At 31.6% G+C, this 23122-nt stretch overlaps 3 protein-coding genes across 4 annotated transcripts; 1 reads left to right on the plus strand and 2 right to left on the minus strand.

Annotated features, from left to right (window-relative positions):
* Positions 1–2134: 2134 nt before the first annotated feature.
* On the minus strand, positions 2135–3470 carry LOC119689068. The gene is made up of 3 exons (XM_038103811.1): positions 2976–3470; positions 2755–2911; positions 2135–2700 (listed from the first exon to the last, which is right to left on the minus strand). Exons 1-3 carry the CDS (start codon positions 3106–3108, stop codon positions 2301–2303), a joined length of 690 nt encoding a protein of 229 aa, XP_037959739.1. The 5' UTR covers positions 3109–3470; the 3' UTR covers positions 2135–2300.
* A 1072-nt stretch (positions 3471–4542) lies between these two features.
* Positions 4543–22802, plus strand: LOC119687780 (calcium uptake protein 1 homolog, mitochondrial). 2 transcript variants are annotated; one of them, XM_038102267.1, is made up of 8 exons: positions 4543–5071; positions 5146–5317; positions 6226–6388; positions 6478–6515; positions 9076–9190; positions 18950–19110; positions 21675–22134; positions 22192–22802. In XM_038102267.1, exons 1-8 carry the CDS (start codon positions 4827–4829, stop codon positions 22344–22346), a joined length of 1509 nt encoding a protein of 502 aa, XP_037958195.1. In that variant the 5' UTR covers positions 4543–4826; the 3' UTR covers positions 22347–22802. The 2 variants fall into 2 exon arrangements, with proteins under 2 accessions (XP_037958195.1, XP_037958196.1); XM_038102268.1 differs by lacking the exon at positions 6226–6388 and adding an exon at positions 5432–5591 and having other exon boundaries at positions 4544–5071.
* On the minus strand, positions 11426–16777 carry LOC119687782 (carbohydrate sulfotransferase 11). The gene is made up of 5 exons (XM_038102269.1): positions 16449–16777; positions 14971–15332; positions 12973–13321; positions 12273–12816; positions 11426–12201 (listed from the first exon to the last, which is right to left on the minus strand). Exons 2-5 carry the CDS (start codon positions 15148–15150, stop codon positions 11961–11963), a joined length of 1314 nt encoding a protein of 437 aa, XP_037958197.1. The 5' UTR covers positions 15151–15332; positions 16449–16777; the 3' UTR covers positions 11426–11960.
* Positions 22803–23122: the final 320 nt, after the last annotated feature.

Consider the following 23122-nt stretch of genomic DNA (forward strand, 5'->3'; position numbering starts at 1 on the left):
TCAGAAGGAGCATATTTTGAAGGAGATAAAATAAATTTGGAATAAAATTTAAATTTGTGTGTTTTATTTACAAAATCCGAGTACTTTTTGAGCAGAAGGTAGTACATTATAAGAAGTGAATAATAAACAATTAAATGCTGATTAAATTTGTGATGGCAGTAAAGAACAATTTTTTAAAAACGTTGAATTATATTATTCTATATCCATATATATTTAGCTTTATTTGTTATTATTTCTTACGTTATGTCTAGAGAAAGTATCGCATTCAAACTGAAACCGAGATTAAGGCTATTGATGAGCCTTGTAATATTCTTTGGTTCAAGTTTCAAGACTTTTTCTATATGTGATCTATGAAAAATGACACAAAGATAGTGACCACATCATTATTTAAGATTACTCCTCATTACTTTATACTCTGCGATTGCATGTTTATAAAAAAATGTGTTTATGGCAATAGCCAGAGAGATATTCATTATATTTGTAATGTCCTAGCGTGCCAGTCTCTGAAACCTTACTTTATGAGTTTTTGACATCAATATGCTTGGTTACTGATATAACCAAATACAAATCTGCTCGGTTATCATTAAAATGCTGTGATTTTCTATCTGAAATTGTGATTCCAAATTTCGCGTAGTTAGGGACATTTAGGCTCTAAACTGCTTGGTTGTTATCATCACTAATAGTGCACTAATATATTATCGTCTGCCACAAATTTAAAAGGAACAGTAAAACGAAATGAATTTCTTAAAGAAGGGCATGAAAACAATTAAGGTGGATATTTCACCACTCCTTACTTGATGCCTATCACACTCAGTCAAAGGACTGAATAAAGCAATTTGTGTAAATATGTCAGTGAAATTGTATACGTCATTGTTGAAAACCATGAGACACAAGTTTCTGTGTATGAAAAAAGCCAGAAGTCTGAAAGTAAAATTATAGTCCGTCTGTTCTGACAAAGGCTGGTTTTGTAAACAGTTTATACCAGTAATGTAAAGCAATGTTTTTATAACATATAAAGAAATAGTTATGTTTCAAAAACAAATTAATGATTTTTCATATGAAGAAAGTGATCTATCGATGTTATTAGAAAGTCATAGCCGAAATCGAGAAATTACGGATATCTTTGTAAACATAAAATAAATTTTTAATCATTAATTAACATTAATTATATATATCCTTAGATGAAACCATCACGTTACTATTTCATGATGCTTTTTTGAAAAAAAAAACTCCGTAAATACTCTTTGCTTATGATTTTCGGCCACCAAGTTCTTATGACGTTCCTATCTGTTACTGTGAAGAAATATCTGCAACTTCTTTAAGTAGCATTCTTTAAGAACCAAGTCCACGATTCACGCAGTAGTACTGACTTGACCAAAACATTAAACTCTTCAATATTTGTAACTGTTTTCACAAATATACTTTAAAGAAATAACACAAATGTATGAATACGCCAATAGTTACAACTACCCAAGAACTGAAGACATTTTCACTACACAGGCCATTAATCATTCTAATTTATCATCGGAACAATATGTATATCTGCTAATGCGATCGATGACTGGAAATCTATTCAGACTAAAAATATAAACTAAGAGTTCATTTAAAGAATTAAAACATAGCAGTATCACGAAAAGGAATACTGTAGAAAGTACTCAAATGAACAGAAAGAATGAACTGTCATAGCACCTCTCGATTCCTTAGTAATAAATTTTAAATCAAAATGATCCTTATTTTGAGTCATTGAATTCGCCATAACTGCATAGGTGGAAATGACATATTATCTTAGTGCCATCGACAGAAATATGTACCAGTCAGATAAAAGGTCACAGTTTTTTAGTTATAAAAACATCCTACTGCTCTTTTAATTGGTTCTTAGTAAATAAACATATATAGTATTATAATTGTTGAGGCATATAGCAGCTAAACTGATAAAGGTAGCTTAATAATAGTTATAAATAGTTACAAATTTAGGTAAACATTCTAATATCTCTCCGTCATTTACAGTTTCGTATGTAAATGGCAGACGTAGTCACATTCGAAAGTCATATTTAATAAAAGAAACTTATTTTATGAGTAAATAATAAATATTTAATCAAATCCAACAACTTCTTAGTGTTAGGATACAGTATACTAATTAAACATTTTTTTAAGATTAAAAATATATATACCAAAATTAATATAAAAAAAACAATTCACAGCGCAAATATAATAACTGTCGTTACTACTTAAAAAAATATTCACAGGTGACGTGAAATTAAATTCCATTTTTCTCTTTTTTCATTGCCTCCGTAGTTATACTAATGCATAGGTGCATTCTCTATTTTCATTGCCTCCGTAATAATACTAATGCATTGATGCATAACCCGGGCTTGCGCTGGTTCACTTAAGGTAGCTATTACAGACATTAAGTATTGTCCAAATGCATAAACTTCATTATTTTCTACTCTCCTCTTCATTCGGGATTTGCAAAATGCCTTATATTTTTCCACCATACGCAATATACCCACATCCGACTCATCAACCGGTCTTCCTTTGCTTCGTGTTACACGTTTATCAGTCGGTGTTTCCTGCGTTTCAACTGTTGCTGATTCCAAAATTGGTAATAATGCGGATGGTAATGGTGGTGGTTGCAACCTTTCAGGAACTGAGGGAGGAACATTTGTTGATGATTTGGCAGAAGCAGCACTTTTTCTATTTCTAATTTAAAAAAACTGTTAAGGCCATAAAAATAATGAAAATAACCTTACTGACGGTATTTTATTGAAGTTACATCTTAGAAACAGCAAGCTATTGTAAAGTGGCCATGACTTAATTTTTTGTTCCTTATTCTCCGAGTTATCTTTGATTATTCGACTTTCCCGGGCAAATCGATCATTTAAGCATTGCCACCGTCTCATTACATCAATTGCTATAAGTTAACAATTTAACTCGTAAATTATTTCATAAATTTGTCACAATAAATTGTTGCTTACGACTAATGTCCAACTCATTTGCAATTTTTTCCCACACCGAACGCTTTTTGTCCAAGTCCTCAAAGTCCTTGTGCCTTTCATTGTATAGTATAGGATATTTTCTTACCTTTTTAATGAGTTCCTCGTTCAACATTATACTTTTGATTATATGGCCTTACATATAATTTTTATAATACTCCATTAAACGCCATGGCGTAACGTGCAAATTCTTAGAATTTAAATTCAAATCCCAACCGTATAAATTTTTAGCGCAAATTTTGTATCAGTTTATTTGCTTAGACAATTTGCGTAGACAAATTAATCTTCAACAGAATATGTTTATGATTACCACAAAAACTCCAATTTATGAACCATTAACGTTTCCACAGTTTAAGTTATAAAGAATCAACAAATTCTTACACTTATACCACAACGCTTATTAAATCTTTCGCTAAATGCCGCAAAAATGAACACTACACATACTTTCATGACACTATTTACGAAGTGTTGGAAAATGTTCGGACGTCGTCAACAGCTGTTAAATTATTTGACAGCAATAATAGGCCTATTCTTTTCACAAAATATCACAAAAGAACATCGCTTATATTATGTTTCCACTGCTTACTTAGTAAGTTACTTTTTGTCTTTCTAAGTGTATTTTTTTTAGACTTCAACGATGTTAACGACGCTGACAGTAACGGTGAGGATGGCTATCAGAAATTAACATGAAGGGTACCATGTAACCTGTTTTACTGTTTTAATTGAAGAAGAATTTCTTCCCACAGTTCTACGATCACACACGCATTCAAGATAATTTTTTTTGTTTTATCTTAAATTAATAAGATATTAAATAAATATTTTCTATTAAATAATATATGATATTTTATAATGATACGAAATATATATTCGACACATGAACTTTTTTTATATATTTATATATAAATTATTTGCTTTATTTATAAAAAACAAATGTTTAAAAAAATTCCTTCGTCTTATTTGTTTCGATTTTTTGATTGTTTACGTATAAATTTTATTTCATGTGTGAAATATGTTAAATTTCGATCATTTCCAATGTTGCAATTTTTATTTTAGTAAAAAATTGTTTAATATATTCTAAGGTAAGAGAAGAAGCACGGAAGCTCTTTGTATAGTTAATGAAATTTGCTTAATAAAGCATTATATAAACGATGCTACATGTATATACTCCAAGTATGCAGACCCAGTATGCGTTTTGCTATACACTTTCAAACAAAGTTTAATTTTACCACATACATGTACCACGACATACTTGGTTTGCATACATGTAGCATCGGCTATATCCGGGTTGTCCAGACCATATGCGATCGCAGGCCAATACAAATCACTGTACAGAGTGGAGGACCGCAGAAACAATTACATACGATCATAGTTGTTTACGACAAAAATAAAAATTCGGTTATAATGTTAACATTAGCTGCGGGTCGTGCTTTGAACAACCCTGGTCTATATCACGCCTAAGTCGCACTTACTTATTAACGTGGTATTTGAATAAGTTCACTATTCCATTTGCTGTAAGAAGAACATTTTACAACACTGAACACGTATTTTTATAAACTGTCAATTTTGACAACTCGCAAAGAGAAGTATTCTGCGTTAAATATATATCCAAAACAATGGATTTTATTTATAAATAAAGAACAACGTGAGCTGAAAAAATCGCAAAAACTACCAAGCAAATTTGGCATAAAATATAATTTAATAATAGAACAAAACCGATTTCTTTTTTATGTATGTTCGATGTCAACGTTGAACCAAATTGTATTTATGCGAACTTTTGAAAATATTTAAAAAAACCTTTTAAGTGCAACAGGTTAATAAATTATTAACGAAATCATGTCCATTTTGCGTCATTGTGGTGTAGTGCTTTCGCGCTCCTATAAATTACCATTATATGGTGCTATTTGTCGGCAAGCGCAGTCTTCACTATTGCAGCCACAAGCATTGGCAGCTGTAAAAACCGTCGATGTCCGCGGTCACAAGCGCTTCGGCCATGAAAAGCAGAAAACTCCTGGATTTACTATATTTTTCCATGCTACTGTAATGACTGTATTATTTCTATCATTAATGGACTACAAAAGGTAAATGTGTACTTTTATAGTATATTAAAAAATAATAAAGTTTTCTTGCAATTATTGCGGTTTCGTACTATTAGAATCAAGCGTTACTTCCTTAAAAGGGTCGATACAGAAGAGGCACATCCTAACCAAGATATACGGTATGAATTTGTTAACGAAAATTCTAAATTAACTGATAATATGGAGAAAAGTGAAGACGAAGAAGAGGAGGATAAATCAAATGATAAAATAGGTTTTCGCGATCGCAAGGTAAAGCCCATATGTCCACATTAACTTTTCACTTAAACATAGTTCTTAATTTTGTTCATATAATTTTTTTTAATTTATTTATCGTTTTTATTTTTTTTAAACATAATTGTTAAGATCATCGAATATGAAAACCGTATACGCCAATACTCAACGCCAGACAAAATTTTTCGTTACTTTGCCACGGTACGATTAGTTTCAGAATCAGGAACGGAAATTCGTATGACTCCCGATGACTTCCTACGCTCTATTTATCCAGGCTTAAAACAACCTGAAGGTTAAGAAATAACTTTTAAAGTAAATTTTTGATACTAAGGTCCCTAATTCACTAATAAATACTGCCACCGAGTATATAATCAGTTGACTTAAAACTATATTAAAACGTAAAACCAGTTACAGAATATAAGAGTTCTGCAATAACCTTAATGTACTTACCAAAAGCTTTGCAGAGTCCACATCTTCGTTAACCACAACTGACGCTTTTTAAACATAATTTTCAGGGAACCTAAGTGCGTTTGAGAAGGTTTTATTTAGTTTTTGCCAGTCTAACTTAATCTAAGACGAATTTAAGAGTATAAAACACATTTATAAAGGCCCACTTAATAGTGACGTTGCTTATACTATCTGACAACAATAAAATGGAATAAAGTTAAAATTTAATATAAAACTAAAGTTTCTTAACCCAAACCAAAAAACGCACTTGTAAGCAAAGAGAAAGATTGGCTTCACTCAATTCATTTTTTTTTCCTTTTTTTTTTTGAATTTTAATTTCCATTTTTTTCGTCTTTTACTTTGCCTACCTTTGTTTCAATTTTTTTCATTCTTTTTGTAAACATTAACTAAATCTAATATTTATGCAAGCATTTATTATTAACAACTTCGTCTCCTATGCATGTCTCCGTTCAAATAAGATAATTGAATACGAAAATCGCATTAGACAATTTTCGACACCAGACAAAGTATTTCGATACTTTGCCACAATTCAAATTCCAACCGCCGATGAACGCTATGAAATTTTCATGACACCAACTGATTTTCTCACTAGCATGACACCCGGAATGAAGCAACCAGAGGGTATGTCTGTCTAGCATAACAACCCCATTTATTTCTACTAACATAAATACAATAAAAAAAACAAAGCACTAATTTTTTTTCTCTTATAGGTTTGGGCCTTGATCAGTATCGGCGGTACGATCCAAAGGTATGAAAAGAAAATAAAATAATTTATATGTGAGAGTAGTTGTGAGTTTACTTTTCAAATGTTTCTGTTTTTCCAAAATGCTTATGTGAATAAAATAATTTATTGTTATTGTTAAATTCATTGTTCATTATTTAAAACTGAATTTGTGAACAGATTCTGGTTTAAATAAGAGCCTTATGTGGTTCCAAATGCAGTTGTAATAATGCTCCATCATAACGAAGGAGTCAAACGAACTTCGAAAGGACGGCGATATATTTATATAGAGGGCCATTTGAAAATAAAAATAAAAACCAGGGTTCGTATTTGCTCACTTATGAGCAGGTCAGGCTCATGAGCAAGAGCTAATTCTTATGTGAGCCCAAAATTGGCTGATAAGCGTGAGTCCAAAATTGGCTCATATTGAAGAGCTGCTCACCAGCGTGAGCCTTCAAGTTGCTCATATTGAAGAGCCGCTCATGAGGTCTCACGAGCCGAGAGCTCACGAGCTCAACTGTTTAATAAAAAGCGATTTATTAGTTTATTTGCTTTATTTATTTTTATAAACGTTATATGTGAAAATATATAATTTGAAATTAACTTAGCTTATTATTATTTAGGTATATTAAAACAATATAATGAAACAATAATTTGAATTTGAAAAACAAATTTATAAAATATTATTATTTTCCACAAATAAACAATACAAATATATTTATTGTTTATTTTAAGAACTTTGATTATTTCCATATTATAGTTAGTTCAAGATTATTAATATTTTAAATCTTTTTTAATGATATGTTTTCACAAAAAAAAAATAATAAAATCTTAAATTGGGCGTATGAGATCTCATGAGCTGCAGCTCATACTCTTGCTCACGAGCGTGAACCCATTTATAACTTAATGACGGCTCTTGCTCGTGAGCGTGAGCTCTGTAGTTGGGCGCGCTCGTGAGAGTGAGCTCTGTAGTTGGGCTCGCTCGTGAGCGTGAGCCATCGTATGAAAAGAGTTTTTTGCCGGCTCATGAGCCGTGAGCAGAATGAGTCAAAATGAGCCGCTCATGGGTACGCAAATACAAACTCTGATAAAAACTAATTCACAATTTTTTATTTTATTCACATAAGCGATTTTAAAAAACTGGACATAATTTATATTTTTTGTATATATAAATGCTGTTGTTTTTTTGATTAATGAAGTCATTTTATTGACGTAATTATTATGCCTTTATTGAAAACATGATTGTATTGTATTGTAATTTTCGCGTTGTTTCAAACCTAACATAATGTAGGAAGGTATCTTTGATACCCTTCCATAAAGATCTTCTGCAGAAGTGACGAAGCATCTTTCAAACAAAATCAATTTTGAGCTAACTAAATTCTTAACCCATTCAAAAGCATATTGAACATTAAATAAAAAGACATTTGTTTTACTAAATGTATGTATGAGTTTTAAAGATATACGATGCGTTTTACTGAGGGTTTCTTGTGGTTTAGAATACTTTTACATCTTATATTTCAGTAAATATTTAAAATCAACTTCCTTACTTATATGATTTGGTTTTTTTTCTTTTTAAACAAACGCAATTTAAAATTAGTTTCTGCAATTGAAGACTTCATATAGGTTCCAGAAACGCGTTGACCTACGCCTCAAAGATCATATTATTACACCTGGAGATGTATGTATCAGAAAATAAGAAAGGAATTTCAAATACAAATACATGTTTTAGGATTTAGTTCGGGGTTGATAGAGTGAAGACAAGAAGGATTGTTTGGGATAAGATATAGATGAGTGGGTGAGTGGATATTAATTGAACCTAACATAGATTGAAGTGGAGAAAAGAAGAAGAGAAGAAAATAGAAAAATATTAAGTAAAGGCTTGTATACGACTTTGTTGTTGTGCTACCGGTTTTTTGAATATAATATTGCATTTATAAGGAGAGCTGTTAGCTTTCATTTATACTTGATAATGGTAGCACTATTGAAATGGTTGTTGATGTATCTATGATACATAAATGAGTACCTTACAGCGAATGTGAATGATATATATTTGTTCGTAGTATTATGTTATAGTTCAACTTATTTATATACCATCAAAAATTGATGCCACAATATATTGTAACTAAAGCTAATGTAACACATAATGTATATGGGTACATTTTTTGTTATTATGGTCGTGTGCGAGTTAGGCTAAGTTGCATTCTAAATGAGGGAAATTCTAAGTTGTGTCGATAATGTATTGATGTGTCGATACGTGTTGATGAATGGCAAAATGTGTGCAGTGCAAAAAATCCCAAAAAATCTCCCATTTGGTTTAGCATCAACTTAGCCTAACTCGCACACGTCCTATAATGTCTTTAGCTGTCCATAACAAATATACTCAAATACTTTTTTATCTTAGTTATTACAATAATCAATATTTAACTATATGACATTTGAAGCGACATTTAATTTTTTATCATTAACTAGAATAGACATGGGCTTAGAGATTTTTATACTGTTCCCACATACTTTATACCCCAAATACAGTTTATTTTATTAAAAAATACAAAATAAATATTTAAATTAGTTCTTTCTTGTTTTTTAGTCGGTCGCTGAAGCTTTAAACCTTCAATTGGAAAAGAACAGCATATTTTATAAACTTGGCTCTTCCGGACTAATCACTTTCTCTGACTATATCTTTTTGTTGACTGTGCTTTCGAGTAAGTATGCTATATAAAGATTTTGTATTTACTTTTTTTTATATACACCCAACTCTTTTCTTTTTACACGGATTTGAAGTTACACGGTTGAAAAAAAAAATTTTTTTGGTAAAAATTTTTAATCAAGTACGGTCTCAAAATCACTGTCTTGTTTGACACTTGGCATTTTTTTACACGGTTTTTTTTTACACGGATTTCTGAGGAACGTATTTACAGTGTAAAAAAAGAGTTGGGTGTATTATATATGTGTACACTGAAATCTCTCTTAAACGAATTATTTTAAAGTGTTCGTTTAATGGACGTTTTAAGGTATCTGCTATGAATTTAAACTGTTTTAAATGATCAGCAAAATTCCATATTAGAATATGTTTTTGCCGTCAAATTATTTCGGTTTAACAACAAAAAATTTTAATAATTGTTAAATATACATTATCACTGAATATTATTAGAATATAATATACGATATATATTTGCAATCGTAAAATATTAATTCACAAACCCAAGCTTTTAATTAAGATCGAACAATATTTTTTAGAAAGTCGACGAAATAATGCCCAATGTAGACAATCCATAATTAAGTTAAGACTTTAATCCATAATTAAGTTCATTGCTTCGTACTGCTTATATAAATAGCTGGGTATAAGTCTACAGCTACGTACCGGTCAGAAATTTTATCAAAATTTCATCATTCCCCTGAACACATATGACAATCCAATTACTATTTTGTGTTTCTGCATTGCATCCTTTGAAGATAAATGGGACTTTATAGTTATGAACCAGTTACTAAGGATATAAATTCCACAGCTCTTGGAATCTGCGTACTATACCGTTTTATGTTATTTTTACCACTTACTTTATTTTCGTTTAATCAGTCGTTCCTTCAATACATTTGTCCTAATAATATATGCTAAATCGTATGTATTGTTCTGTTTGAAGGTAATACTGTAAAACTCAGTAAGTTATAATTATAATTTTTATGGCTTTCATATACCATAAATAACATATAATGTCAGTCTGATAGACTGTAAGAAATAATTTGAATATTCTATAAATCTGTAAAACTAAACAAGTTATAATTATAATTTTTATGGCTTTCATATAGATATAATATCATTCTAATAGACTTTAAGGAATGATTCGAATATTATTAAAGACTTGATTAATTTTTATCATTGTTGTTTTAAACCTTCGATGGGTTTTGTCAATCTCAGAGAAACCCAAACAAGCAAAATCCATACTCAAGCCATTATAGGTTATTATGAGAGATCATAAAATGCTAAGGAATGGGAATAACAGGTGGATTTCTGTTCAATAGTTTTGGTTTAGTTACAAAAATATTACCTCATTATGCGTTTGTCTAATTTTATAACTCTTTATAGTTCATTGAAATTATTCAGATCGTCTTTTATTTCCATATTTCGTTTTTTCTCTTTTATCATCGCTTCCTCAAAGAAAAGCATAGGTTCTCTTCATTGGTTAATGATCATAAACGCTTTTTTATTGCTTATGTTCGGCAATAGTTAGTCCAGCTTTTAGGGCCAAGATTCCAGTATTTTTTATATTGCTGTATGAATTTTCGGTTTAAAGTTTTATAGAATGAATTATGTCCACATTTCAGATTGTTTTGCCTAACCATTAGTAGCAATCAAACAAGATTATTTATATTTTGTATATATTTAAACAATGTATATTTCAAAACATCACATCAAAATTTTCCATTGGTTATAAGGTTTTTTTTTAAATACTCATAAACATGAACGCAAATACTTGCCCGTATAGATTATCTGTAAATATATTCGTTTAATGATTAGAGTAGCGTTAAGTTCCCATATTCACAAAATCGGTTAATTTTATTTTATTTTTGTTTTTTTTTTGTTGTTTTATAAAATTCCACTCATACATGTATTCCGTCCTGTCTCTTCCGCTCAAAAAAGTTAATAAACAATCAAAAATTTGGCCCTTAAAGTAGATGTGTATATAAATATATATATTAAATGGACCTCAAGAGAGAAAATCTACCTAGAAATCTTGCCCTTCTTGAGATCGTCATTAAATGTGTGCTCTATAAAATTTTAATATAAATATGCTTTATAGGTGCTCTTCTGTAAAAATAAATTTAATAAATTCTTTAAACTAACTACGAAGCTTCTGAGTTAAGAACCCAAAAAAAAAATAAATGCAATATTTCTTTTGTTAATAAACTAACTTAAAATCTTTTATATATAAAATCAGGTATAACACGAACTCGAATCTAAAATTTTATATTACTTGTTCCCCACATGTGTCTTTTAAGACACTTAAAGGATCCCTTTACTTCTTTAGAACAGCTTCTAGAAGTCAGAATAGAATAGGTATTTTTTTAACAAATTAGTCATCCTAGCTATACCAGATCTTAACAATCAAATCATCCCCAATTTTCGAAGTTCGTGGCAGAAGTAACTCTGTTTATCTGACAACTGAAGGCATGTATGTGCTTTCCACTTTCAAAGTGAGTTCGTACTTAAACTTAATGGATAAAAATTTGGCAAACTTTTGGCTTAACTTACGAATATTCAAGACTCTTCTTTATAAGCTATTCTTTAAGGTACTTGGGGTTTAATATAACTATATATATATGTATGTATGTATGTATGCATGCAGTGAAATACTGGTGAGATGATGAACAAACTATCCAAAATATGTTATATTTATATGAACGCGTATGTGAAGATATCATGAGTTTAAAAATATCGAAGGTATCACGAAATAGTTCTCTAATACGTTGGTTTCGTTATTGTGAACTTGCACCCGTCGAAGTAATCGTCTTCGTCAGTTCCACTTGGTCCGCGTTTCTCAGGTTTAAGTCTGCCTTTACCTCCTGTATTGATGACATTGTGTTTGATTCTATTGAAGTTGGTAGATCTTGTACAACGTCATAATATTTACTGAAATTGTAGTTGAAAAGTTCGAAATCTAGACGATAAATATCCAGCAATTGATCCAACGTCTTACGATTGATTTCGGAAAAATATCTTTAATCATGACAATTAAAGTTAATGTCGAAGATGAGTGGAAAATTACTTTGATATGAAAATATATTTACCTTTCAAGGAGTGCATCCGTTTTTATGCCAGATGCTTGATTGCCAATTTTGCGTAATTTATGTTTGGGTAATTTGCCTAGTAAAAGTGATTCTAAACCAGCCTGTCGTATTATATATTCGGAGTCCCTCTTGAAGGTTTCAACCTTACCGATAATTGTAAAATTAATACTACAAGGCGTACAAAAGCTGTAAATAGGTGCCCAATGCTCATCGAAGCGTTTCTTCTGCTTATGTTCGTTGATAAGAAACTTTAAAAATTCTTCAAAAGTTGGTCCAGATTTCGGGCGAAGGCCTGGTATTGCAGATTTTCGGTATTGGTGTATGACCTTTTGACCTAAAGTTTTATAGTATGGATTACGTCCACCTTCCAGTTTGTTGCGATATGCTGAAACAATGCGTTCAAATGGGTTACGTACAAAGAGAAATGATAATGATGAAGGTAAGACGTCAAGTAACTCATTGATTTCCGGTCGAGGAAAACGTTTTCTGGCCAACTCCAGTGGTTGTGATTCGGTACGTTGGAGGAATCTTATGTCATAGCCACCTAAGAAGAAAATATAACAAATTTTACTTAAAGGAATATTAATGCTATAATTGTTAACATGGCATCAAAACTCTCTGAAATCATCTAAAAAGTCTATAGAACCTCTGTATTGCAGATGAGTATGATCTGCAGTGGATATATAGTGATAAAACTTACCCAAAACATTAAAGTAATACATCCAAGTGCTGCTCGCTGCTTTGAAAACATTGCACCAGACTATATTGTGTCCGGGAGAAATGAAAAACTCCCAAGGATTCGGTGGGTAGTTAGATTGTAAATTATAACGTTTGCAAACTTTATTTAAATGCTCTCGTCGCTGTTCCAACTCTTTTTCGGTGGCACTGTGGATTTCTTCGGAGTAGTCATAAACAGGATTGAGCGTTGTTAGTTGTGTGGGTTTGATTGTTTGAGAGAGAGACGAAGTTTGATTGGTTCTGTATTGTTGTAGTTTGTGCAGTCGTTGTTGGCGTAAGAAATGTTTACTTGATTTTGGTCCTTTTTCATACTGCAATCAAAATAAAAAGTTTTAAAAATGTACACTGCAAAATTTAGTTCATATAATTTCCTAGTGGTGCTAAAACTTCACATCTAACTGATTATTACTATTATGTATGCATTAAAAGGCTAATATAGTTCATACTTTCTTCTAGCTTCAAATTAAACTATCTTCGTTTTGCTCTTTTAATATTTATTTAGGAGTGCTTGCTAATGACATATAACTTTCTAATTGAAAATTGGTGCAAAGATGTGAATCTTCTGAAAATATTTATAACATATATACGCGCTCGATTTACTCATCTCAACTATGGCAATTTTATGCCTAAATACTAAATTCTTGTGTCAGGTGTTAGCAGTTAGCAGTTAATAATAATAAATTTAATATATTAAGTTACTAGGCCCTGAATTAAGACAAGTCTAAGGACAAAATCCATAAAAATTTTAATGTTCCTTTAAGATATTTCCGAGCTTTCTTAGATTTATGAAAGTTCTTTGCTACATCAATTCAATTTAATTACAGCATGAACCTTTATAACTTCTGAACATTTATAAGTTATTTAATAAACCTTTAAGTATTCTTTAAAGCTCTTTAATAAACCTTTATAAGTTTTCTAAAGCTTTTTGATGAACCTTTATAGTTTGTTTTAAATTCTTTACTGATCATTCCTAAATTCTTTTAAGTTCTTTAGACAACCTTTATAAGCTCTTTAATAAAAATGTATAAACTCTTTAATTAACATTGATAAGCTCTCTAATGAGAATTTATAAGTTCATTATAGTTTCTTTTAAGTTCTTTAATGAGTCTCTGAAGGTTCTTTAACGTTCCTGAATAAACGCATAATTCAGCAGAACTTGGAATAGAGTTTAACGACTATGATGATATAAAACAAATGACGTTTTCTCTCCTGTAAATCTTAAGAATCAGAAAAAATCGTATATATGCTTAGTTGTTATAATTTGTTTGGTGCTTACTTGTAACTGGCAAGGACAGTACTTGCTACTATGCTTTACATAAAGTGAGAGCTCTATTAAGGGTGTACTGATGAGACCAGCAATTCTGTCTATTTAAAACAACATATTTTTTATAAAAAGTAAAAATTGAGCATAAGTAACATTGCACAGTTAGGAGAGCACCCGGTTAATAGAGGTTAATCGTTGTAAAAAAAATGTGGATAAGGAGTTGTTACATTGTTTTTTTATTGATTAGTGATTTGTAACTTGATTTTCAGGTAGAGTTAGAGGTTAATGTCTCTGTTCTATACGATCTATTATAGCAGCACTGCTACTTTAGATAGAGATTGAACTATAATAATGATTTTTGATGTTTCCAATGCAGTGGTTACTTAACAGATTTTTAGTGTCGAAAATAAATATTATAATTACATAAAAATGCATTAAAGCAAATAAAACTCAAGTCGTTTGGGTCCCTATGATTTCTAACAGGTTTAACAGAATAGTTTTCTATTAAGTTTATGGAACAAAATAATTTCTTTCTTTTTATGACAGTATTTTTTGATTGTAAGTAAAATTCTTCGTAAGTTTTGTGAAAATAAATTTAATTCTACTGTTTTGACTGAGACTATCATACATATAATACCTTCCTCTTTCGCAATGAATGTCAATATTGAAAATGTTTTATTGCATTATTAAACTTACTTCTCGGCGCTTTCCATTCGCAATCACATTGCTCTCCAATATCGTTTTTTCCTTGTTCTGTTCATAAGCATTTATGGATTCCCGAAACAAAAACGTTATGTAGAATGCCGCAAGGAGCACACATGCAACAACCTTCAGTGAATTCTGCAGACGTCTACCATATCGAAGGCGTATGAGCATTGTCGTGCTTAACGCCACACCTTTAGTCCCGCTGGACTAAAGGAGGAGGATTGAACAGCGTTCACTGTTGTGCGTATATGTTTTCAGCACTATCAAAATTATAGTTTCTTTAGTTCTTAACTTAGAAACATTCTCCCTCTAGTTTTTTTTTTACTGACGATTTTAACTTCTCCTCTTCAACACTAAAAAGCGTACCAAAAAAAAAATTAATTTTAAAAAAAAGAGTCGTTGAAATGAAATTTCTTTTATACTCGTATATGGTTTATTAATATGTCAGTTAATGTTTTGTCAGTCTTGTATTGAGTAAACAAGTAGGCGCGAAGTACATTTACTTCTAATGAACTTTTTGCTCCGAACTTTCCGTTTCCCACACATTTCTTTTACAGAAACTATCGTGGGAGTTCGCGTGAAAACACGCATAAAACTTAGGCTTCTGAAGTAGTTTTCTATGTGAAGTACCATTAGCAAGTGCCAGGATATATGTATGTTTGCAGTAAGTACGTGTGTCTATTTTGGTAATGAATTATATTAAATTCCCCATCCTCATCCCCATCTCCTTTGTCCGAAATCATAAACAGATATTCATACATGAAAGCATTCCTTTTCAAATAGGTCATTGCTTTTGTCGAATTCAAGTGGTTTATTCTTCAACTCCCCCACATACAGTTTTGCACTCTACACTCTTCCAAATGGCAAACAGCGGCACCATTTGATGACGTAGGTAGCCGAAAAACGGGGTGGCAAGCAAAACACCTTGTTGAATATCCCGAGTCTTGTACTCGACGCACACACACGCTCACCTGCACTCGCGTGAAGTTGTGCGCATATCATTCGCAAATCAAAGTTAAATAAATCGAACGAAGTGGGATGGATAGATGGATTTCATATGAAAACTTTGATGAGTTTTGCAATGAAATACTTGACATTCGAAAATTAGTTTTCAGAAATTTGCTGAAGAACTGCAAACACAATTCGAGGCAATGCAACTAAAAACCCTATTCACAAAGGATTTTAATAATTTATTTCAGATTTTTTATTTGTCTTTTAAGAAAATGTAAATCAAAATTTACACATCATCGCCTATGGACACATTCATCAGAGCGCCAATAATTAAGAATAATTAAGAATCACCCTGTTGCCTTTCCTTTATATGTAAATAATTTCTTTGTTTTTAATTAAGTTTAAAGATTTTTAATTTCATTTCTAAGTTTCATGATTTGTATTTCCATTTATTTATTTATTTTCTTGTTTTTTTTTTTTTTTTTTTTTTTTTTTTTTTTTTTTTTTTTGAAACTCACTTTGCCGCCTGTTAATGCTTCAGAATCGTTTTCACTCCCGCGATTGCCTTTACGCCAATAGGCGATGCTAACAACTGCGAATCTTCACTAAGATTCCAAAACTTTTACCCGCCGCCAGAGCAATTCAGCACAAGCACAAGCAGAAGCAACAGCAACAGTGATTGTGGAAGTCTATGTGGTTGTGTTCGATATCCTGACGCGTACTTTTCCTTATTTAATATGGAGAAAAAATTTTCACGCAGGCGTTTTACTGCCAAACAGAAATGAAACACCGATTGAAACTCAATGTGTGACGTATCCTCTTCTATTCCTCTAACCTTCCCCCAGTAAGTCTGTTCTCTCAACTATGCAACGCAAAGTTTGCTCCTGATGTCAGAGTGTATTACTTTATGTGGATGACACATTTATCAGTAGTGAGATTCAAATAATTTACTTAACTCTGGATTCCCTTCACCAAAAGCAAATATTCAATTTAATAACTTCTTTATTGGAGTTATTAGACGTAATATCAAATGGAAAAGTCAATATTAATTATTCTACAGCTGGTTTATGATTTCGCTCTAATATAACACAGCAAGTAAATTTGTTGATGAACTTTCACAGCAAATTAACAAAACTCCAAGCTCGAACATGCAAGTCAAGTAAGACTTTGGGTCAGTTGGTTAATTAACACTGACTCTGAGCTTCAAATTTGGTAGGGTACGAGCTCAACCCTTGGTACTTCAAGTCTCAAGAAATTATTTACGAAAAATTTAATATAAGAAATAATCCAAGTCCACTTATGATGAATATTTGGCAATATTCGAAACAGCTGTGTGATCAGTCAAAAATTCAATGAATAAATAATAACATTTTGTTGTTGTGTTTGTTATTCTGCTAGTAACTGACCTGAACCAAAATAAGACACTGCACTTCGCATGAAAGTCAATATGTATCCCATTCATGATTTCCTGATATCAAATGGTTGGGTTAGGCAGTCGCAGTCCAGTACTCTCCTCTCGACCAACTACTCTCTTCCTGACGGAAACCAAAGTCAGATAACCACTAAGTATATGAGTACAAGTTTCAATAGCAGAGTTGACTATAACATCAATAAATTCTAGAATTTAAATTTCACGAAAACGGCTAAAGCTCAATTTTGTGAGGATCTAATAATATTAACTAATCAATCAAAAATACATTTCCATTTCTACTTTACTAAAAAAAAAATATTTGAAAATATAAAACTAGTGGAATGACAAGTTTTCCAATTATCATATCGTGTCCTCAAGTAGTAACAAACAAAAGTCAATACAATAAAACACTTTATAAGATTTTGACAAGGATCTATAAACCTACGATGGCGAGTCAATTATTTAAAATGTTTTCATTTCTCAGCTTAGTCGAGTGTATTATTAAGTGACTTTAACATCTATTGTAACCTCTATACGAGCTTAAACAGATGATTCTCTAAATTCTACTTATTCAATTAATTATAGTATGTGTATGATATTACCGAATCTTGAATTATTATTAGATGTACATGTATTCACTAATTGTTTTGGCGTTTTTTATATCAGTGTTCGGTGCCTCATAGTTTAGTTTGCGTTTTCTTTTTCTTTTCACAATATCAGCAGATCCAATTAGAGTCAATTCTCAGTTTATTTAAGTGATAGTTTAACCTCTTAATAGTTCTTAAGATGTTCTTCATTAGATTCAAATAAGCCTTAGGTTATAGAATATATAGGCTGTTAGGGGTGTCAGTATCAGCATGTTGTGTCAGTATAGTCTTTGATTTTTGGCTTCTTTCTTTTGAACAAAGAAATATTACCCTCTCCTAGCAAGCTCATCTTAGTGTTTCAAATAGTTCCCCTGTTTTTAAGAAAATCGATATGTCAATATGCTTACTAACCGTGGAGCTCGGACAGAAGTTATAAATACTACTCGGTTATCAGTAACGAATGTATACAATCTTTACATTCGCTCTCGAGAATCCGAAAGGTTTCCTTAATGTGAGTTGTAGGGTTTCTAATGTATAAGTTCTCCAATCATATTAAAGGTCAACTCTGTTTTATAAAAAAATTTTTGTTTATTTAAGATGCATTATTGTAATTATTAATCATTGACCATCTGTTCTTCTGCTTCAACGCGCACACACACCTTAGTGCAATCGACCTTTAGATCCGTCTCATAGAAGCGGCTAGATTTCTTCATCTTGATCGTGGTTGATATAAATTCTTAATCCATCCCAGTCCCTAATAATTCCCTCTGCTCTCCTACAATCATTACCCGTACACATCCTAACCCATGTATTCGTCAGGTGATTCTTTTCATGTTATCTATTTCACACATCACCGCGGACTACAACAAAAACAACGTGAGTTCTGCTGAAATGTTTGTGATATTTTTTGTTGACTTCTATTATGCAGATCTATTGGTTGGATTGATCTTTCGAAATTCTTTTAATTACTTAATATTTTTTATTTCTGTTTTAATCTGTTTTAATTTTGTCATCTTTTCAGCCTCTCGTCGCCATTTTGAAATTGCTTTTCAAATGTTTGACCTGAATGGAGATGGGGACGTTGACTGTGAAGAGTTTGAGATGGTAGCTACACTAATACGTCAGCAGACAAGCATTGGCAGTCGACATCGTGACCATGCGAACACTGGCAACACCTTTAAGGTAAAACAAACGCTGAAGAGTGAATGCCGGCAAAGTACAGACTTTTTGCTTTGAAATTATTTAAATACTGCCGATCGATCTATGTTTGATACTGTGTGTCTCAATGTGCTCGTACTTGTATGTCTGTGTGCATGTGTGGCTTATGTATTTATATAAAGTATTAATTATTTTAGAAGTAAACACAAAAAGTAAATGATAAAGTTCTGGGAAAGCAATATTTGTAAATACCTGTGTCAGGATCGCTTTCAAATTTCAGCGATTTCCTTGATATATGGTTCGGGAATCAGTTGGAAAGTCTTGATGAATAGAAATAGTAATTCTAGAAATCAGAAATCGCGATAAGGCGCTGCTCACACGGCGGATGTAATCATTTACTTTTTGCTGTACCGTAGACATTTTATTACTAATCGACTGATTAAACTCACTAATTGTTTGTACTTTCTATGTCTTTGCTTTTCTATTTCTATTCTTATTATATAAATAATAAATATATATATGTAAATATATAAATAACACTTACCGACAACAATTTACTCATAGTCCTCGAAGGTATAATCAATCGTGTTTTACTTATATTTTTATAAAATTTCTTTTGTAATATAATTTTTTTTTAAATAAATATAAATAAATTTTTCTAGATATTTCATAAGCTGCAAATCATAGTGAATTCGAACTCATAAAGAGTGAAATTAGAACTTTGCTGAGCAAAACTTTACACAGCAAAAATCTAATGATCAGTTAGATCAAAATTAAATTAGTATTGCCATACCGGATTTAGTATATGTATTGATATAACTTGTTTGCTGCCAGTTCTGTCTTAAGAACTAAGAGCTTTATGTCCCGGAATCACTTGTCTACTGTGATACTTATTTCACTCTGCAATTCATCTCTCTCAACTACAACTCAAAAACCTAGGTACCTACCTATGTTACAGCCCCAGCTACCAAACACTCCATGTTTAAAACTTTGAGGTATCAATTCAATATTTCACTCTTAATTTCTAATATTTCTTTTCACTGCATATGACAATATTGCCTGTACCCATATTTCAGTTCATATACCAGGTTTATGCATACGTTTTTGTCATTTTTTTCTAATAAAGAAGAACGTATTTTCAAGATAATACCATGCCACACGGTAAATTATTCGTCGAGCCATTTTCCAACTACCTTGAAATTGCTGAAGTGCTGCTTTGCGAGCGCGTGCAGATTGATGCGAAGAGATGATAGCCACGTCTAGGGAGTACATCAGGTGCGAAGGGATGTGTATTTCACTGATTTTGTTATTTGAGACGGCGCATTTACAAAATCACTTTGCGATGCAGAAGTCATTGCCATTCCGGTCATTTTTCGATCAATATGTGATTTAAAATATCATTTGTTGACGATGGCGTTGTACACGAACGGTTTCGGTGGAATTCAAGAGTTCATAATAGACAATACCGCTGTGGATCCACCAGACACAAAACATGGTTTTCTTGCCGAAGCATTTCGTCCTTAGTATTGAAGCATCGGCTTCGCCAGGTCAAACTCACGACTTTCTCCACTTTGTGCTTTCAAAAAAAATTTATTTTTGTCATCCGTCATAATTCGACGCAAAAGTAATTCTGTCATTGTATTAAAGCAGCATTTCACAATTGACTTCGTGATTTTCCATTTCACGTTCATTCAAACCATGTGGGACTCATTTACCAAGTTTATTGATCTTCCATTGCACCCAAACGTCTGCTGATTATTTCTTGTGACACATTTAATGCTTCTGCCAATTGCTGTTGGGTCATCATCTAATAACACCTGCAATTGTTTGTCTTCGCACTTTTGTCGTCAACCAAAACCCAAAAGCTTACTGTCTTTCACATAGAAATCACCACTTGTAAAAAGTCGAGACCATTTATAACATATTCTAATCGTTGGAGTGTTGTCACTATATTATTCCACCAGCAAACGACGACTTTCAACTGCGTTTTTCTTTAGATTAATTAAAATAGCAATGCTCTTTTTCAGACCTAATCACTGAATGATGAAACAAAGACGCTAGTCTTCGGCTCTAAGTTAAATTGGAGTCTTCGGCTCTAAGTTAAAATCTCTAAGTTAAATTGGAAAAAACTTAAGTATACACCTGGTATACCGTTGAATTGATTAATTAAGTAAATTTATTATTAACACACTAAACACAAAATATTCTTCTCGGTAGGAAGAAACCGCTGTTCTTAAGAAAGGCAATTCAAGCAAGTTCCCTTACAATAAGGCAAGTTTCCTAACCCGATTTTCCAAAATAAAATTACTAAATAAAAATATATATATATAAATAAAATATAAATATATATAAATAAAATAAATATATATATAATATATAAAAAACTATAAAACAGTGTGGCAATACTAGTTGAATTAATTCATTTTTAATATTCACGCTTCTCCTACATAAGCTTTCCCAATGCCCTCATCTGTGTAATATTAAAACATATATCAATTTTATTTTTATTTAAACGCTAAAGATAAATTTTCTTTTAAATACTTTTTTTATTTAAAACAATTAATTTAAGTTTTATTCTCTATTATTAGGGCGTGAACTCAGCACTTACCACTTATTTCTTCGGAAAAAATCTGGACCAAAAACTTACAATCGAGAGATTTTTGAACTTCCAATATCAATTACAACGTGAGATCTTATCGCTGGAGTTTCAACGCAAACAGCCCGACGAAAATGGTAGAATATCTGAGGCCGATTTTGCGGAACTAATGTTGGCTTATGCTGGATATCCATTGAAAAAGAAGCATAGGAAAGTGAAGCGTGTCAAACGTCACTTCAAAAACAATAGTACTGGCATATCCAAAGCTGATTACCTGGATTTCTTTCACTTCCTGAATAATATCAACGATGTCGATACGGCGTTAACTTTTTACCACATCGCCGGTGCCTCAATCGATCAAGCGACACTAAAACACGTTGCCAAGACCGTAGCCATGGTCGATTTATCTGATCACGTGATCGAAGTTGTCTTTGCCATTTTCGATGACAACAGTAATTAGATTCTCAAAAGCATTCAAATATCGAAACTAATCTCTTTTCATTTTCCAGATGATAATCAACTGAGCAATCGGGAGTTTGTTGCTGTAATGAAGAATCGTGTCCAGCGCGGCTTAGAGAAACCAAAAGATACTGGTTTCATTAAACTTTTACGTTCTATGCTGAAATGTGCTAAGGAGACAAAACCAGTGCTATTGGACCTTTAAATCATTTCAGAAAAATAAAAGAAAATATATAGAATTTTTTATTTATTTACTTAATATTAGCGAATTCCGCACATAAATGACCTTGCAATGTCGTTATAATAATTTCTTTGGTGATCCTCAAGTTTTTCAATTTTTATTTATTTATTTTAATCATCATATATATACTCGTATAGGTATATAATACATAAATATCGATGTAATTAATATAATACATATTTATGAACTTTATAGACTTACAATTGTTACATGCTTTAACCAAAAATGGTTCCTTGAGGACGAGTTTCACTTGGGCCCATTTTAGAAAGAACGCCTTTTTCTTATCAATCTAATCAAACATTTTATTTATTTTAAGTTATTTATTACGTTAGTTACTTTAAACGCTTTTTTCCTGTATATTTTTCAAATCTGTCAATCTGACGTATAAAGTTACATTTCTAAAATAAATATACATTTTAAAGAGATAATGATTGAAACTTTGACCTCTTTTCCTTAGTTTGTATGTCCAGAACAATGTAAGTAACATTTGTAGTGTTAGATTGCGTTTAAGTTCCCGTATTCGTGCTGTATACGTACTGCAATGTGTTTGAAGAATCAGTAATCTTTGTTCATAATACTTTATTTATTTAGTTCATAGTATGACTGCGGAACGTGGAGGTCTACCAAATATATTATTCACACTTAAATGCATACTTTTATCAACCGACAATGTAAGGTATTTTTGGGTGAAAACGATACACATCGAAAATATTTTAACATTAACATCCAATAAGCCGATT

The sequence above is a fragment of the Teleopsis dalmanni genome, chromosome X (assembly GCF_002237135.1).
Source record: "Teleopsis dalmanni isolate 2A chromosome X, ASM223713v2, whole genome shotgun sequence".
Taxonomy (NCBI): Eukaryota; Metazoa; Arthropoda; class Insecta; order Diptera; family Diopsidae; genus Teleopsis; species Teleopsis dalmanni.

Coding starts and splice junctions, on each gene's coding strand:
- LOC119687782 (XM_038102269.1), bottom strand. CDS start 15,150: ATGCTCATACGCCTTCGATATGGTAGACGTCTGCAGAATTCACTGAAG. Junction 13,322..14,970: donor CGAATGGAAAGCGCCGAGAA/GTAAGTTTAATA, acceptor TTTTGATTGCAG/TATGAAAAAGGACCAAAATC. Junction 12,202..12,272: donor ACGGATGCACTCCTTGAAAG/GTAAATATATTT, acceptor TCATGATTAAAG/ATATTTTTCCGAAATCAATC.
- LOC119689068 (XM_038103811.1), bottom strand. CDS start 3,108: ATGTTGAACGAGGAACTCATTAAAAAGGTAAGAAAATATCCTATACTA. Junction 2,912..2,975: donor AAATGAGTTGGACATTAGTC/GTAAGCAACAAT, acceptor GTTAACTTATAG/CAATTGATGTAATGAGACGG. Junction 2,701..2,754: donor TGTAACTTCAATAAAATACC/GTCAGTAAGGTT, acceptor TTTTTAAATTAG/AAATAGAAAAAGTGCTGCTT.
- LOC119687780 (XM_038102267.1), top strand. CDS start 4,827: ATGTCCATTTTGCGTCATTGTGGTGTAGTGCTTTCGCGCTCCTATAAA. Junction 5,072..5,145: donor TCATTAATGGACTACAAAAG/GTAAATGTGTAC, acceptor TCGTACTATTAG/AATCAAGCGTTACTTCCTTA. Junction 5,318..6,225: donor TAGGTTTTCGCGATCGCAAG/GTAAAGCCCATA, acceptor CGTTCAAATAAG/ATAATTGAATACGAAAATCG.